Source organism: Papilio polytes, unplaced genomic scaffold (assembly GCF_000836215.1).
Source record: "Papilio polytes unplaced genomic scaffold, Ppol_1.0 DF823935.1, whole genome shotgun sequence".
Classification (NCBI taxonomy): domain Eukaryota; kingdom Metazoa; phylum Arthropoda; class Insecta; order Lepidoptera; family Papilionidae; genus Papilio; species Papilio polytes.
The window spans coordinates 940973-956454 of record NW_013525269.1 but is presented as its reverse complement, the minus strand read 5'-3'; the positions used below and the strand labels follow the sequence as shown (position 1 = coordinate 956454).

General features: G+C 34.4%; 1 protein-coding gene across 1 annotated transcript in view; it reads left to right on the top strand.

Moving 5' to 3' along the window:
* Positions 1-15482, top strand: part of LOC106101869 — a 42404-nt gene that overhangs the window by 7734 nt on the left and 19188 nt on the right. The window contains exon 3 of the mRNA XM_013281220.1: positions 8942-9080. Within this exon, the coding sequence (XP_013136674.1) occupies positions 8942-9080 (139 nt within the window). The remainder of the gene's footprint in view (positions 1-8941; positions 9081-15482) is intronic.

Below are 15482 nucleotides of genomic sequence, written 5' to 3'. Positions count from 1 at the left end.
GTGGTAGTTGAAGTGTATGACTACTATGATATAATATGCATTTAAAATGTCTTGTACTAAGCAAACATCTATTACTAAGTAATGAATCTGTTAGTAAATAGTCCTCAAACTGCATTATTTGTTAAAGCTTAAGACGAAATGTTTGCCTCCATCATAAAGTTTATTTCATTCAATTATAATGCGATAAGATATTTTTAATTCGATGAGTGTAAAACAAAATATTGTTCAATAAATAATACATAATAAGGAATCTTCAAATTTAACTAATCTGATTTTATTAACAAGGTTAGCGATATCTGTAGTAGTCTAAAGCTTTTTAGCAAGTCTAGACTGCTTATATGTCTAGACTTCTTAGCGTTGGCGCTAGAAGAAGAACTCCAAAGTGAGCAACGTAAGCATTCTTCATTTAAAAATGTAAATTGTAGTCACGCATATTTTCATTAATGTTAAATATAAAAACAATTTATCATTTAGCCGTTAAATTCATGTTAGAATCTCTATTTTACTATTTCTTGTCCTGTAAAATTTTCTACAAATAATTTCAGAGTAAAATGACAGAGTGAAAACATCTATAGCGGGAAGTTGCGCCCCTCGCCAAAAAGGGGAGAAGGTTCATTGACCTGCCGAATTCACGGAGAGGGCAGCCATTGTGTATGGTAGGGTATTGCCCCGTGATAGAACACGTATACGTAGATATCTCGGTTACGTGACATTTTACAAGTATCGAAGGTTAATTACTGATTTACCTCAAACTATACAAATAATAATTAAAAATACTTGTTTATTGTTTCATTTGTTTGTATGTGTTGGAGAGATATCTTTGTGTGATTTTTAAGGTCAAGAATTATTTCTTTTGCCCTACGATACTGTACATATTTTAAATACCACAATCGTGAAGACGTAATATGTAATTTTCAATGTAATTCTGAAGCTTCTGTATACGTTTTTGTAATGATTGTGTCGTATTTTTGTAAATAACAATACAACATATTTCACGAACACAAAGTAAACGAAATCGGAACGACTGTGGAACAAATATTTGTTCCGGCTGAGTTTTGGAACTGATGTCGTTTGTAATGAAATTTATTTAAATTTACGAAATTAGCTTAGTTATAGTTTTAGAACGCGCGCACACCTTTGACTAAAAGCACAACTGTTTAGTATAACTTTGATTCCTATGAACTCATAAGCTGCGTACATTATTTTTAGCTGTGCAAATAAACAGTGGATTTTGCTGCGAAATCGTCAATAGCACATCAGTTGTGCGATAGTTTAGTCAAATGTGTGCGCCCACTCTTATTGTTTTGACAAAGTAATTGTATAAATTCATGTCATCTCTCTCATTGTTTTTGAATATAACGGAGACAGCAATAGTGTAACGGCACTTTACGGTAATAAAACTCTTTGTTTATGCTGTTTGATTTTGTACTATACCAAATATGGCATTGATATATCGCACTCTAGATTGTAAGTAATATTTAGGTGACAAATACGAGAAATATTGAGTAATCTAATCTGATCGCACACTTTAAAAGATTATATTGGTCTAGAGCAACATCTGAGTCATTTTCACACCAAATTCCTGGGAAAATCATCACCTTTTTCTACTCCCGTAGAGTCGGCGCAACAGATTTTTGTCGTCCACATAACTCTATGATACGTCATCTCAGCGATCACTCCCTTTTTGATCATGTCACCTTTTTCGCAATCCATCCATCTCTTTCGCCATCTACATCTTTTTCGTAGTAAATCTGAATCAAAATAAAAACGTGATACTTTAGAAGTGGTCCTTTAAAACATAAATGTAGCCTGATCTTTAACATTGTTAATTGAAAACTAAGCTCATACATTAAATAAAGATATGTTGTATCTTTGCTGCCAACTTTATGTTGACCGATATTTTTTTTACTTTTTTATAAGTAGCTTAAATCTTATACAAAAATATAAAATTTCGCCAAACTGCCAAGGCAGTTTATTGGCGAAAACTGCACCCATAAAATAAATACTTTTAATACATAAACTATGATATGAAAAATAAATTGAATCACTTAGACGACGACAAAAGATTTTATATCCACCGAATCGATGGTATTGAAGACAGACCTAGTTGTACTGCAAATAATATTTATTTATGGATTTTGAAAATATGTTTATGTTGAAAATGTTGGAATTTTCACTGATACTAGTTTAAATTGTGCAACTCTTCGAGAGAATATTTCGTTATTATATCTAGATAATATATCTTCGTTGTTATTTTCGTTTCACTATTTCTGATGATCGGTCGAGTTTAAATCTGCATAGATTTCAACATGTGTATATTCACTGTTTCTTAAACGATGTGTGCAGTAAATATAAGTGAATAAAGCGAGAAAATGCCAGTAGTTTTTCTGTTAATTATACATTTTTGTACCACAATTACTTATTGTTACTTCATGGAGTACTGAATTTAAAAAAAATTATGTTATCATCTGTTTTTATGAGTCATCACCAAATAAAGTTACCTCGATACCTTTGAGCGGTCGTTTCTTTACTTTTATTCTTCTCAGAAACCCCGTTAATATCTATACTAATATAATAAAGCGTAAACACATATTTCTTTGATGCCTAAGATGTCAGCAATTACAGGATATTTTTGAATAATTGTTTTTTTAACAAAAAGCCCCACACTTACGTCATGCTTTAGACTATATATTTACATGCCATTAAACTTAGGGGAAAACATTTTGGATAAAACCCCCAATGTGGGAAAGAGACCATAAGTTGCTGCCAACATCAAGAAAGCAAGGTTGTCATCATGTCATGTCATTTTGGCATTTGCAATTGATAATTTGACAAATGTAAACAATAAAATAAAATTTTCATTATTTCATGCGGATGAAGCCGCACGGGAACAGCTAGTGATAAAAAGAAATGACTAATGCAAGTCACTATTGGACGGCAAATTGCCAGTGAAATTTCCAAACAGTCAAACGCTGCCAAAAAAGGCGACATTATGGCTAAGTATGAACATTTTATAAGGAAATCAGCTCCAAGCAGTTTTGGATAAGATTAATGTATGAAAATAGGGAACCGAATTGATGTGGCGTTGTACAATGTCATCTTTTTTTGTGACTGAATGGCCACTGTTTTCCTTGAAGAGGCATTTACAGATTCACCGGGCTTGAGGTGGCCGAGCGCAGATGGCGCTTAGCCTAAACCTCGTTTATAAGTAACTAAGCTCGAGGGCTCCCTCAGGAGTCTCGGCACGAGCCGTTACTTCGTTTTTATTACCGGATTGGGAAGCCATTGAGCTCTTAGATCGCTTCAGTGGACGCTCCATGAAGTAACTAGGCACAAGAGCTCCCGAGGGGACCTCAGCTTGAACTGTCACTCAATACTACAGTATCGTCATTTATTATCATGTGAAGTTTTAAATTATAAATCTACAAACTTATCTGGCCTTGTTCTAGGAGCTGGTATAGTTCTCACCTTTGTCTATCCAGTCAGATAACTTAAAATTTAAAATTTCGTAGATTCAAGTCTCTTACGCCAAATTTAAGCACACTGCACAGTACACACAGACTCACCTCACAGCTAAATAACACATAAACCACACAAATGAACGACATTCCGTATCAAATAGCGGAATGTCGTCAACAAAAGGATCAGCGATACACTCCACATCTTTTTGATCAAATTAGGATATAAAAAAAGTCTCTTTCGCTAATAAAGTATCTAGTTGTCCTTAAATACTTTCAGCAACCAATTCAAGTTCACTTTAGAACGAGAAAATTGTATTGGCATCAAGTGTTAATTTTGATTTTTTGTTTAGGCCTAATTTTAGTCCCTTTTACTTTCCACCTCTTCAGAAGACTGAAGTGGGAAGGATTGAAAGGAAAAGTGGATTTGACGGTGGAGGAGACGCATTGGAAGGGGAAATGTCCTCTTTATGTGCGCCTTCTCCTCTGTCAATTAAGGGTAGGCAACGCATCTGCAATTGCGGATGTTTATGGGCAGCGGTCGCTTTCTATTTCGGTGCAGTCAGGTAGCCGCTTGCTCATTTGCCACCTTATATTATAAAAAAAAGTAATGCAGGCGACTTCGACCACGTGAAATTATAAAACATATTACTCACATATAAATTACCTTTCTAACGGTAAAAATATTTTTTAAATCGGCCTAGTAGTTTGAGTTATTTCAATACATACAAAATTACAAATCTTTCCTCTTTATAATATTAGTATTGATTGTTTTGCATGTCGCAGGCATATTTGCCCTTAGTTATTATTATGAAGGGTGACCGCGATGGTCCTCGTAACAAGATTACTTGCTTCACTTATTGTAGATTGTATTGTGACATTGACGGATATATGGGTCGTTCTTTATTAGTGGTCTGTTCGCACGCAATGACCTACACTATCATAGTTAGGGACAAATTAACTATCATTAGATACTAATCAGTCTTAGCTGTTTAGTATTCGTAGTAACTATTTTAGGACGAGAAAGATCAAAAATGCAAGAGTAAATTTTTATTTTTTAAGTAATCAATCATTTATACCTATATTATAAAAAGGAAATATTTATATTTTTGTATGTATTGAAATAACTCAAAAACTACTGGGCCGATTTTAAAAATTCTTTCACCTAAATTTCACCTAAAAAGCTACGTTACCACTGAATCACATAGGCCATATTTTGCCTATATTTTTAATTTCACGCGGACGAAGTCGCGAGCAACATGGTTACTCAAGCATTACATGGCTACTCATGTAACTTTTTATTCGTAAAATATTTTTTTGAGATAGATTCAGTAGTTTTTAAGTTTGGTCGTTACATGCAAAAATGTAAATCTCTTCGTTTTACAATATTAGTAACTTAATAACTTGGGGCTCCAGACAATGACATTCAAATATCCAAGCTGAAAAGTTATGCTTATTCACTGTGTTTTTTTAAATCCTGAATACGTTTAAAATCAAATAATTGTCTAGTACATGTTTTATGTGCGTTCGTCATACAAATAAGTATAACGCCATATGCACAGGACATTGTGTTCTAATATGTATGCAGATTAAATGAGTCATAAACAAGCTGTTGCACAATGCAAAAATAACACAATATCTTTTTTTACTTCGTTGAAAGAGGTGGATGGATTGCGTGAAAAGTGACATGATCAAGGGAGTGATGACTGAGGTGACGTATGATAGAGTTATGTGGAGGACAAAAACCAGTTGCGCCTACAGGAGTAGAATAAGGAAAAAGATGATGAATCCTTCATTATTTTGTTGTACCTAACTCAAAAAATTTAGATGCTATACCTGTTTTTAATAACTTTATGTGATTTTTTTCACTGTTATGTTTTTTTCTATGTATCTTACTTTTACGTATGAGGATATCTCAGCATTTTGCAATTTAAAAGAATTATCTTTCGTTTGTACAATCTAGTGCGTTAATTTCCTACCTATTTCCGTCAAATGTTAATTTGCTGACAATGAAATAATTATTTAAACAAGAATATGTAGCTCGGTAATAGATGTACTGCTTTCGGTTGTTTCTGACAGAAAATATGTACAACATGAACATAGAAAATGTCATAAAACGAGCTAGTGAGTTGTAATAATTTAGTTTTACTTATGTTCTCAGATATCCTTGTGGGTCTGTATTCCAAACAAAGCATACATACGTGTTAAAATATAGTTAGCGTTGATTGTTTGCCGTACAAGTGCGATACTATCCGAGTATTTCCTGATTTCATTAACTGGTTAATTCTGCTTCATGTTGATTTCATTTACCTAACAGAGTATGACACTTGAACAGCTTTCTTCCACGCGTGTTTCCGTTTCGAAGTATAGTTTCTAAGGGGTTTTCACTTTGACTGTCGCCACTTTATTCTTTGAAAGTGTTTTTAAAATTATTAGGGTTATTGTCTATAGTCGATTTCGATTCGAGAAAGTTTGAGAGTAGCCCCAGTGGTAGAGATGGTAAGGAAGCAAAAGGTTAGCATGGTATGTAGCATGCAGGAGGGATGAATCGCATATTACAAGGAGAACGTTGGTTATGAGTGTGGAAGGGTACACCGGTAGTGGTAGACCTAGATCCATCCAAAGAGATGGATGGAGTGCATAAAAGGTGACATGATCAAAAAGGAAGTGATGACTGAGATGACGTATGATAGAGTTCTTTGGAGGACAAAAACCTGTTGTGCCAACCCTAAGGGAGTAGGATAAGGAAGATGTTGATGATGATGAGTCGATTTCGATAGTATTCGATACATCTTTAATAGCAAAATTTGTACTATGAAATTCGATCCAAGAGTTCTTATATTTTATGGTACTTATTACATCTTGGTTATTGTTTTTTATGTAAACACTCGACTTGTGTAACAAACGCATTGTTGTTAGATTTTCTCTTTTTACCTGTAACCATTGTAATCATTGTGTTCGTATTAAACTTTTTTTTTCACTAACAGGAAAATAGTCTTACAGATGTGTTTTTGTTTGGTTTTTTATATGTGTGATGTCATTCATCGTTTATTTTGTACAATTTATTGTTGTCTCTTTCTATATAGTTTGGTTGAGAATTTTGTACTAGAATAGGCTTAATACAATCAATGGTTTCCACTCACCTCAAAAGGTTTGCTAAAAAATCTTGAATTTGGGTAAAATTATGCCTTTCTTTCAGAACAGGTTAGAACCCTACAAAGAACTAAGATGTGACTAAAAAGTTGTTATCTTAGGCTTTGAAAGCTTTTAAATTATGAACTTTGCCTTTGGTCCACCGGGAAAAAGTATGACGTGAGTAAGAGCCGTAAAATAATTAGTAATAGACGTCTTTCTGCAAAATCAATAGTATATTGTATACTAGCTCTTGTCCGCCACTTCAACCGGACTATTTTCTATATCTGTGCAAAGTTTCATCGAAATCCTTTAAGCCGTTTTGAAAATATACAGTAACAAACATTCATTCATATAAACATTTGCATTTATAATATTAGTAATATTATCTGTCATAAGACGCCAATGTCTATACATAGGTTTTTAATGTCAAAATACATTTATTTTATAAACTCTGAAATCGGATAACATTCAAAGTCTCTTAACTATATGCGTATTGACATCTATAGAGACAAACGACGACATACAGGATGTTCGGGAAAGACGTGTACAATGGACTACCACAGATTCCTTCCTTCGGGTCAAAGGAATCTGTTGTACACGTCTTTCCCGAACACCCTGTATGTAGAGTCGTATAAACTAAATTGTCGTTGAGTATCGATTTCGAAATATAAGTTAAGTAATTAAGAACATCAAATGTTAGATTTTCATCAAAGTTACATAGAATTCTATTAAAAGTTGTAAAGCTTTCCAATTATTACATTTGTATCTTATGTCTATAAATTTTTATGTAGATATCTCTAGATAAATAATTATTATTATGTAATTTTATCGAGATACCTATAATCTATAATTACATAATGTATTACGTTCGCTTGGAAAAATATGTACAGTAAAGTGGAAATTAAAATTAAATGTTCATTCTTGGAGTTACTTATGTTGGAATTTATGTTAAGTACCATTATATAATTTGTTTACTATACCAAAGCTTTCTAAAATTCTTATAGTTATTTGTAACCTCATTTTTAACACAAGTTAGGACTACCATTAAACTACTTTGAACTCGAGAATAAGAGGCTAAGTATAGTACACATTCTTAACAATTTATTTTGGAAATACATAAAACGATACGCACCAAAATTATTCATCGATTCGTTTACTCCAAGACAAAATATCACCATCATCTCCCTTACCTTATACTATTCCCGTACAGTCCGCAATGTTAGGAGATACATCAAAATGTAAATTATTCAATATTATAAACGGTTGTTAGTGACGTCACAAGAGTCCGTTGTCTAAACCAACCCTACTAAATTACGACCTCACATCGAATAGTAGTAATTGTGACGTCATTTACAGCGTCATTGTAACGTCTACGTCAGAAATTGATATTGTAACGTCAGGATGTCATATACGTCAATAATGTAATTGTGTTATAAATAAAATTTGACATCAACTGTTTGTGATAGTAACCTAATCTTATCTATAATGAAATTTAACGCCGATACTCTTGTTGGTCGATTTTATGGGTGGCGCTGATAAATTGTGTCATTCCTAATTCATTATTCATGTTTACTTGTAACGTAGGTAGATACTAACCACGGTATGTGACTAAATGTCGAAATAAGAATCGAATAATTAACTTTTGCAAAATGGTTGCTGGCGTAGCGAAGTTAGAACACGCTGTACAGTCCCCTTAGACAAAGTAACATTCGATTATCACTATCGCTGATCGAAAAGTCAAAAATGTATGAAACTGACGTTAACATTTGAGAAGACACATGCTTCTCACGTAATAATTCCTATACGTTTTGACACATTTTGTCCATTCTACAAGCCGCTAAGATCGCTAATCGAAAGTCACTTTGTCTAAAGAAGCAGTTTTGTTTACAGACGCTCGAGTTTTCCTTTATGTTGTAGTTTGATGCATGTATAAAACCCTCGTACACACCTAGCGTGTGTTTGATTTAATTATTATAAGTCTGCCTGCATTAATTATTGTAGGTCAAAGGACCTTCATCGTAAAACGATTTTACGATAACGTTCTTGCTTTGATCGTAGTACATCGCAGTCTTCGAACGAAGATGTGCCATTAAATGACTAGGTTAGAACGATGTTTATCTGATAGCATGTGTCTTCTAATGGTGATAAACGCCTTACTTCATGGTTGTGTAATAGAAAAATCCAGTGCAGTTACATTATGCACATCTCGCTACATTGCTGCTCGAATACAATAATTGGACTGGAAAATATAATTGGTACCATATAAATGCATAAATGGATGATAAACTATGTAAATTATTGATATTCAGTAGTTTGTGTTTTTAATAAACGTTAATTTCTTTCTACAGCCGGCAGTGGGCCCTTCAGGGGCCATCAGCAAAGTGCACAAATCGGATCGCAAGATCGGCCACCGGCGAGTTGGTGAGGGAGGCGAGATCACCTACAAGAAGATTCAGTCCTCGCAGATTATGGCATCCATTCAACTTGGTAAGTAATATAACTCACGCCTGTGACATGAGGCTTAAGCATTCATGACTCACCTCACTTGCTTCGTAAATATTCAAATATCTACGCATGTCTTTAGTATGTCACCAATCTAGAATTGAACAATGTAACACCTAAACTATCGCACAACTGTTGTCCGATAGTCAATTGTTTCGCAGCCGTTTCTACTGTTTAGTTTCATAATTAAAATCGAGTAGTGTACGCACCTCCTCTAGGAATCAAAGCGCGACAAAATAGTCGTGCGATATTCTAGTCAAAGCGCTCTAGTTGAATTCACTTAGTTTGGAAAAGTAGAGTAAAAGTGACTTTGCTGAATTCTTTGAGTTCAAAGTTTTCCATTAGAGTATCAGCCGAGTCTATTAATGTTAGATTTATGGTGTTTGTTTTGGACGGTCCGTGGTCGTTAACACCCAACCAAACGGATAGAGTGGTTAATATGTAAGCCCGTATGACGTCATATATCTAGCCCAATGTGTTTGCGTAAAGACGTAGTGATAGATGAAGTATCATATTGTTATTGTTATTTTTTAAGTAATTATATTTTGTAAATTCACAGTTAATCTTAAAAAGTGGATTTCTTTTTTTTCTATTTATAGTTTTGTTCTAAAATGTTAATACATATTTTATTAATATAGTAGAGAGAAAACTCAAATAATATAGCCATTAAATTTTAAATTGTTAAAGTAATTGTCAATTTAATTGCAAAAAATATTAAAACAAAGCCTTATTTTATTTAAATTGATTTGACAAAAAACTTAAAATTTGCATTTTGACTAAATAGCTCCTAATACTTTGACTAAATACTACTAACTCTTAGAGATGTTATTTAAGGAAAGTTTTCGTTTTTCAAAATATCATATTTTTTATACCTTGTTGGTTTCGAAAAGAGAATTCTTTACTCAGCGAAAAGGTACAGGATCCTATCGGATTATTTCAAAGAACCAAGTTATTACAACCTGAGAGTTTTTTGTTCAAAATTTTAATACTCACGTCATAAAGCCGGAATATCTCTTTGAATTTATCATTAGAATTTAAATAATTCTGTACTCGACTCGGCCAAATAAAAACAAAAAAATGATACCATAATTTATTTCAATTACATTATCTATATCTGTCATATAATTATATGTCATATAAATATTATAAATGCGAAAGTTTGGATGGATGGATGGATGCTTGTAAGAGTTTGTAGCCTAAACAGCTGAAAGGATTTCGATGAAATTTGGTATGTATGTAGAGAACAGTCTGGAAGAACACATAGGATTTTTTACTCCACGCGGACGTAGTCGCGAGCGAAAGCTAGTACTTTATATTATAAAGAGGAAAGATTTGTGTCTTTGGATTGTTGTATGTATTTGATTGACGCAAAATCTACAGGGCCGATTTTAAAAATTCTTTCACCGTTAGAAAGGTAATTTATCAGTCAGTAACATAGGCTATATTTTGTACTATTTTTAATTTTACGCGGGCGAAGTCGCGAACAACAGTTAGTATTACATATATTAACTGGCAATACTTGCAACAGATATCAGGGCCTCCTCAGACCGCTGTCATAGCGTGCTAAATTTACCCGCCAACTGCGGCCGAAGAGCGGCCGTGTTTACAAAACATACGAGTATGAGTAAACTATGTACCATTTATATCGCCTTAGTTTATAGTCGAGGCAGTTCTGTGTAAGACACGATGTAACTACGTTTATTCAAGGTCAATAAAAATTCTTTAGTATTTGTAAACGACTTAAAAAGGAGGTTCTCGGATTTTTTTAAAATAAATATGTGGCAAACGAGAAAGCTATCTAATTCCTTTAAAAGCGAATTGTTCGCTGCTGTGCATAGACATTCACGAAAGGGATTATTCCCAACCGTCACCCCACCCTGTCCCCACGTGGAGACAGATGAGAATAAAAAGTTTCATCTGTTCCCCCTTTGGCGACGAGGGGACGATTACACCTGTCAACTTATTGGTAGTAGTAGGAGTAAAGTTGTGACGGATGAAACTTTTTATTATCGCATGGGGACAGAGCGAGGTGACGGTTGGGAACAATCGCACAAAATGCTACTTTAGGTGCGGCGGACATTTTCATTTCCTGTGCATCGCCATCCTCTAAGTCAAGTTCTTTACAATATTTTGCTGGCTAGGTTAAGAGAATCAGAATTGAAAGTGACTTCAACCTCCACATGATTGTAATTCAATTTTCGTAGAACTATCTGCGTGATCACATCTCGTGGAACTAACATGTTGTTTATAATCTGTGACGTAGTCGTACAAATAATTGAGGCATACTTTACGTACACAAATTTCTTAGAGGCTATTTTCCTACTATATCTTATTTACAATGGCATTTAGTGATATTTTTGTCTTCTCTTAATAATTTCTGCGAAATATTAAGTCGACATATTTCAATCACAATATCTGGTTATAATATCTGCTATTCATAAAACCACTAGGCTGATTTCAAAAATTCTTTCATGAGTAGCATAGGCTTTATTTTTTATTGTTTTTTTTTAATTTCACGCAGACGAAATCGCGAGCAACACCTAGTTGTGTATAATTTTACACGTGTTTATGGCCCAAGTAATGAGTAATGAACGAAATAATCGATTGGAAGCGATTAAAAATGTTATTAAAAGTGTGTGTTATTGTGTTCCAATTTCACAATATTTAATACAATAATAATTGTACTACGATATGCGTTATAATATAATTATTTTGATATGAACTAGAGACCTATGACTCTATAATTAGGTGGACTGTTGGCCAATGTGATATAAACTGTCGTGGATATATGCCTTTTGTTGTTTCGTGTAATTAGCATTATTTGGTTATGAACGTTATTTTACTCGTCTCATAGATTAAATGATCAACGATTGATCGCTAAATTGTATAGTTCAAGTATCTAAATTCACGGTTACTTCTGATAAATCTATCTTTTTTTGGTATCGAGTGGGGAGATCTTCAACAGATATCCTGCCCTCAGGGGAAACCCACAGAGCTATGTAAGGCTTGACTCATTAAAACCCTCTCGGCTATCCTCCGGAGAAATTTCTGGATTTCTGATAACTAGCTCGTTAGTGTTTTATTAGTGTGCAATGAAATATTTAGCAGTTACACATACGTTTAAAACGATATCCCGTTGAACGTACTGCCAATAAATTGGTATCGCATTGCAATTGGATTTAAAGCGGGCCGGGATTATTTTAATCCAATTACCTATGTGTGTAATTGAATTAGCATTGCTCGTTTTTCATACGCCCTATATGTTGCATTACGGTAACAGAGTAGCGTAGGGCTCAGTATTATGTAGATACTAGATTTCGCCCGAGACCCAGTCCGCGTGGAATTAAAAAAAAAAACAAAAGTAGGTAGCCTGTGTCCTTCCAGACTATCCTCAACATATATGCCAAATTTCATCGAGATCCATTCGGCAGTTTAGGCTGAAAATTCTAACAAACATCCATCTATCCGTCCATCTAAACTTTCACGTTTATAATATTAGTAAGATTGTCGTAAGTTTCCTTACCGGAAGTAATGTACAAGAAATTCTTGACTCCCTTCTCGTTTCGCTTTGAATAAAAAGACTTGATTGACAAGAAGATAATAAAACTGATAATAAAGCCTAATAATCTTAATTTTCCCAATATTACCAATTATGTAAATCTGTTAGGTTTTACTGCTTAGAGACGTGCAATATAGTGCGTGCATATTTGGTCGTGTGGCGTCAAAATTATCTGAAATAGCGAGCCCTTCCTCTTATATAAGTTGGTACATTACAAGTTACTAAGTAACTTACTTCGTCATACTTAAAGACTTCAAAGTACCGCTCTCAGTTTCATTGCACAGCGAATCGCCTCACCGCTAACCCACTTCTCATAGTTAGCGTGTTGGGAGTCGTCTGTTGCAAGGTCGGCCCGCGTTAATTGAACACCCGCTGCATTATCTTGAACCCTATGCTTATTAAATTAGAAACGAGTTTTCATTAACACATGGCTTGTCTCATTATACAGCGTGGTCGCAAATTGTCTACATTACGTGATTATTTGTATGCAGTTTTATTTTTATTCTTGTGTCTCTTACTGTATGTTTGTGCCTTGAAATATTAAAAAAAATAAGCAGTGAATTTGCGTCTTTACGCCAATTAAGACGCAGATTTTGTGGTTTAATCCTTTATTATAAAGATCTTTTGTAATATGTTACACAAGGGTCCGGTATATTGTCGTAAACCGGTATGAATGTTGATTTTGCTAAGTAATTTTGTATTTATGTTTTTAAAGTAAAGAATAGAAGATGTAAGCTTCGTGGGATTTTAATTCCCGGCTCTCGTGTTTTAGACCGGGTTTTTGTTCATATTGACCCCACAAAATATTAAGGGCCTGTCCCACCACGCTTAAAAATAACTTCACTGTTAGTTAAGGGAACAAAATCCGATATTTCTATCACATATTTTACACGTACCATTGTTATCAGACAATACATAATTTGGTGGGACAGGCCCTTAAAATCTCAAATCATCAAGTAACTTTGCCTGTAAATATGTAACATGTACCAAAAATTGAGTTCTGCGTCTTCTAATTTGCAAGCCCCTAAAGTTTGACTACTATGATTGTATGCACGTGCATTCTCTACCCTTCCCCTCCGATATACACAACGTCCTCAACAAAATCAGAGTGAATCACGAGTTTTGTTTGCATGTACAATCGGGGAAACTGACGGTGTTTCATCTTAAAAGCTACTATCCCTTAGTTTGCACCACTCACTGCTATTTTAGTAGTTACTATCTGTTGCTCGCGACTTCGTCCACGTGAAATTAAAAATGTAGCCTATATTACTCAGCGATAACGTAGTGTTCTAATGGTGAAAGAATTTGTGAAATCGGCCTAGTTGATTGTGAGTTATTTCAATACATACAAAAATACTAATCTTTAATCTTTGTAATATTAGTATAGATTTGTAGAAAGAGGCGGAGTTTGTCCCATTGGAACGAATAAGAATTTTTTTTCCTAAAGTGCATCACCGCGGATTTCCGCGACAATACAACAACGTCGATCGTGTCGCGGTTAGTCATTGTTTGCGTGTTTGTGAAACGAATCGATTGAGCTTTATCTGACGCTGGGAGGAAACTGTACTTATGTATATAGCAACACAGTTATAGTGACTACTTCAATATGCTCTAATTAACGATTTAAATATGTCAAAGCGTTAAAGTGTATTGGAAATGTTCGGTTTCGTGTATTTAGGTGTTTCTATGTTTTCTTTGACATTATAAGGTGGCAAATCTGCAAACGGCCACGTCAATCCATCGAAATGGCGAAGCGACCGCTGCCCTCAGATATACGCAATAGCAGATGCGTTGCCTACCCCTACATGATGGAGGAGGAGACGCACATATTATGGAAGTATAGACGTATTACAAAATAAGCACGAAAATAATCTTTTCGTCAAGATCTTTGCAGAAAGTAATTCTGAATGTAAGGATTAATCGTCAAAAGGACGTTGAAATATGTTAGGAGGAATGAGATGAGATTACATTTGATATTTTTCCGTGTAACAGACAAAACATCAAAGAGAATATATTTTCCTTAAATGTTTCATAACCTAAATAATTCTGTGAAATTAGATGTACTCATTTTGTTTACCATGTCCAAACTGCGTTTCCACAGATTATAAAAAACATACTATCACTCTTATTCTCTTTAAAAATACACAGATAATTTGTTTGTGTACAAGTCTCGGCTGTGGGAACCCACGATATAAAAAAAATATTGAAACACGTTGATGGATCATGTTTAACCCATCCAATACGTTTACAGGTGGCCCATTTGTTTGCCCCAGTTGACTTTTACTGTCAGAAAAAACAACAAAACGAGTCGATTTGTTTAGTCGTATTAATAAGTACCAACTGCGTTCTCATATAGGGCAAGTTTTTTTTTGTGTTTTTCAAATTTTTCGCATGTAAATTTGAAGTTAATTATACAATTAGCGAAGTAAAAAGAAGTGCCAAGGGCAACTGTAAAATAAACATGATTCACAAAACCGTCGGCAAAACCTTATTATTGATATGAAACAGTAAAAAAATGAATTTATGATAGCAATTTCCTTTGCCCTTCAATCCTAAACCATCTCATTAATTTATTTAATGTCTCTCGTTTTACGATGAAATTGCGGTTTTCACTTGGAAATTAAGTAAAGAAGCCTTTCTACATAACTGGCCTTTTATCGTCGCGTTATAGACAAACACATTTTATCTCTCTGAGAAACTAAAATAGTTCTCATCATCATTATTGTCATCCATAGGTCGCCCACTGCTGAACGTAGGCACCCCCTATTGATTGCCAAAATGCCCGGTCCCGTGCCGCCCACATTCAGTGTACTCCCCGCACCCATGAC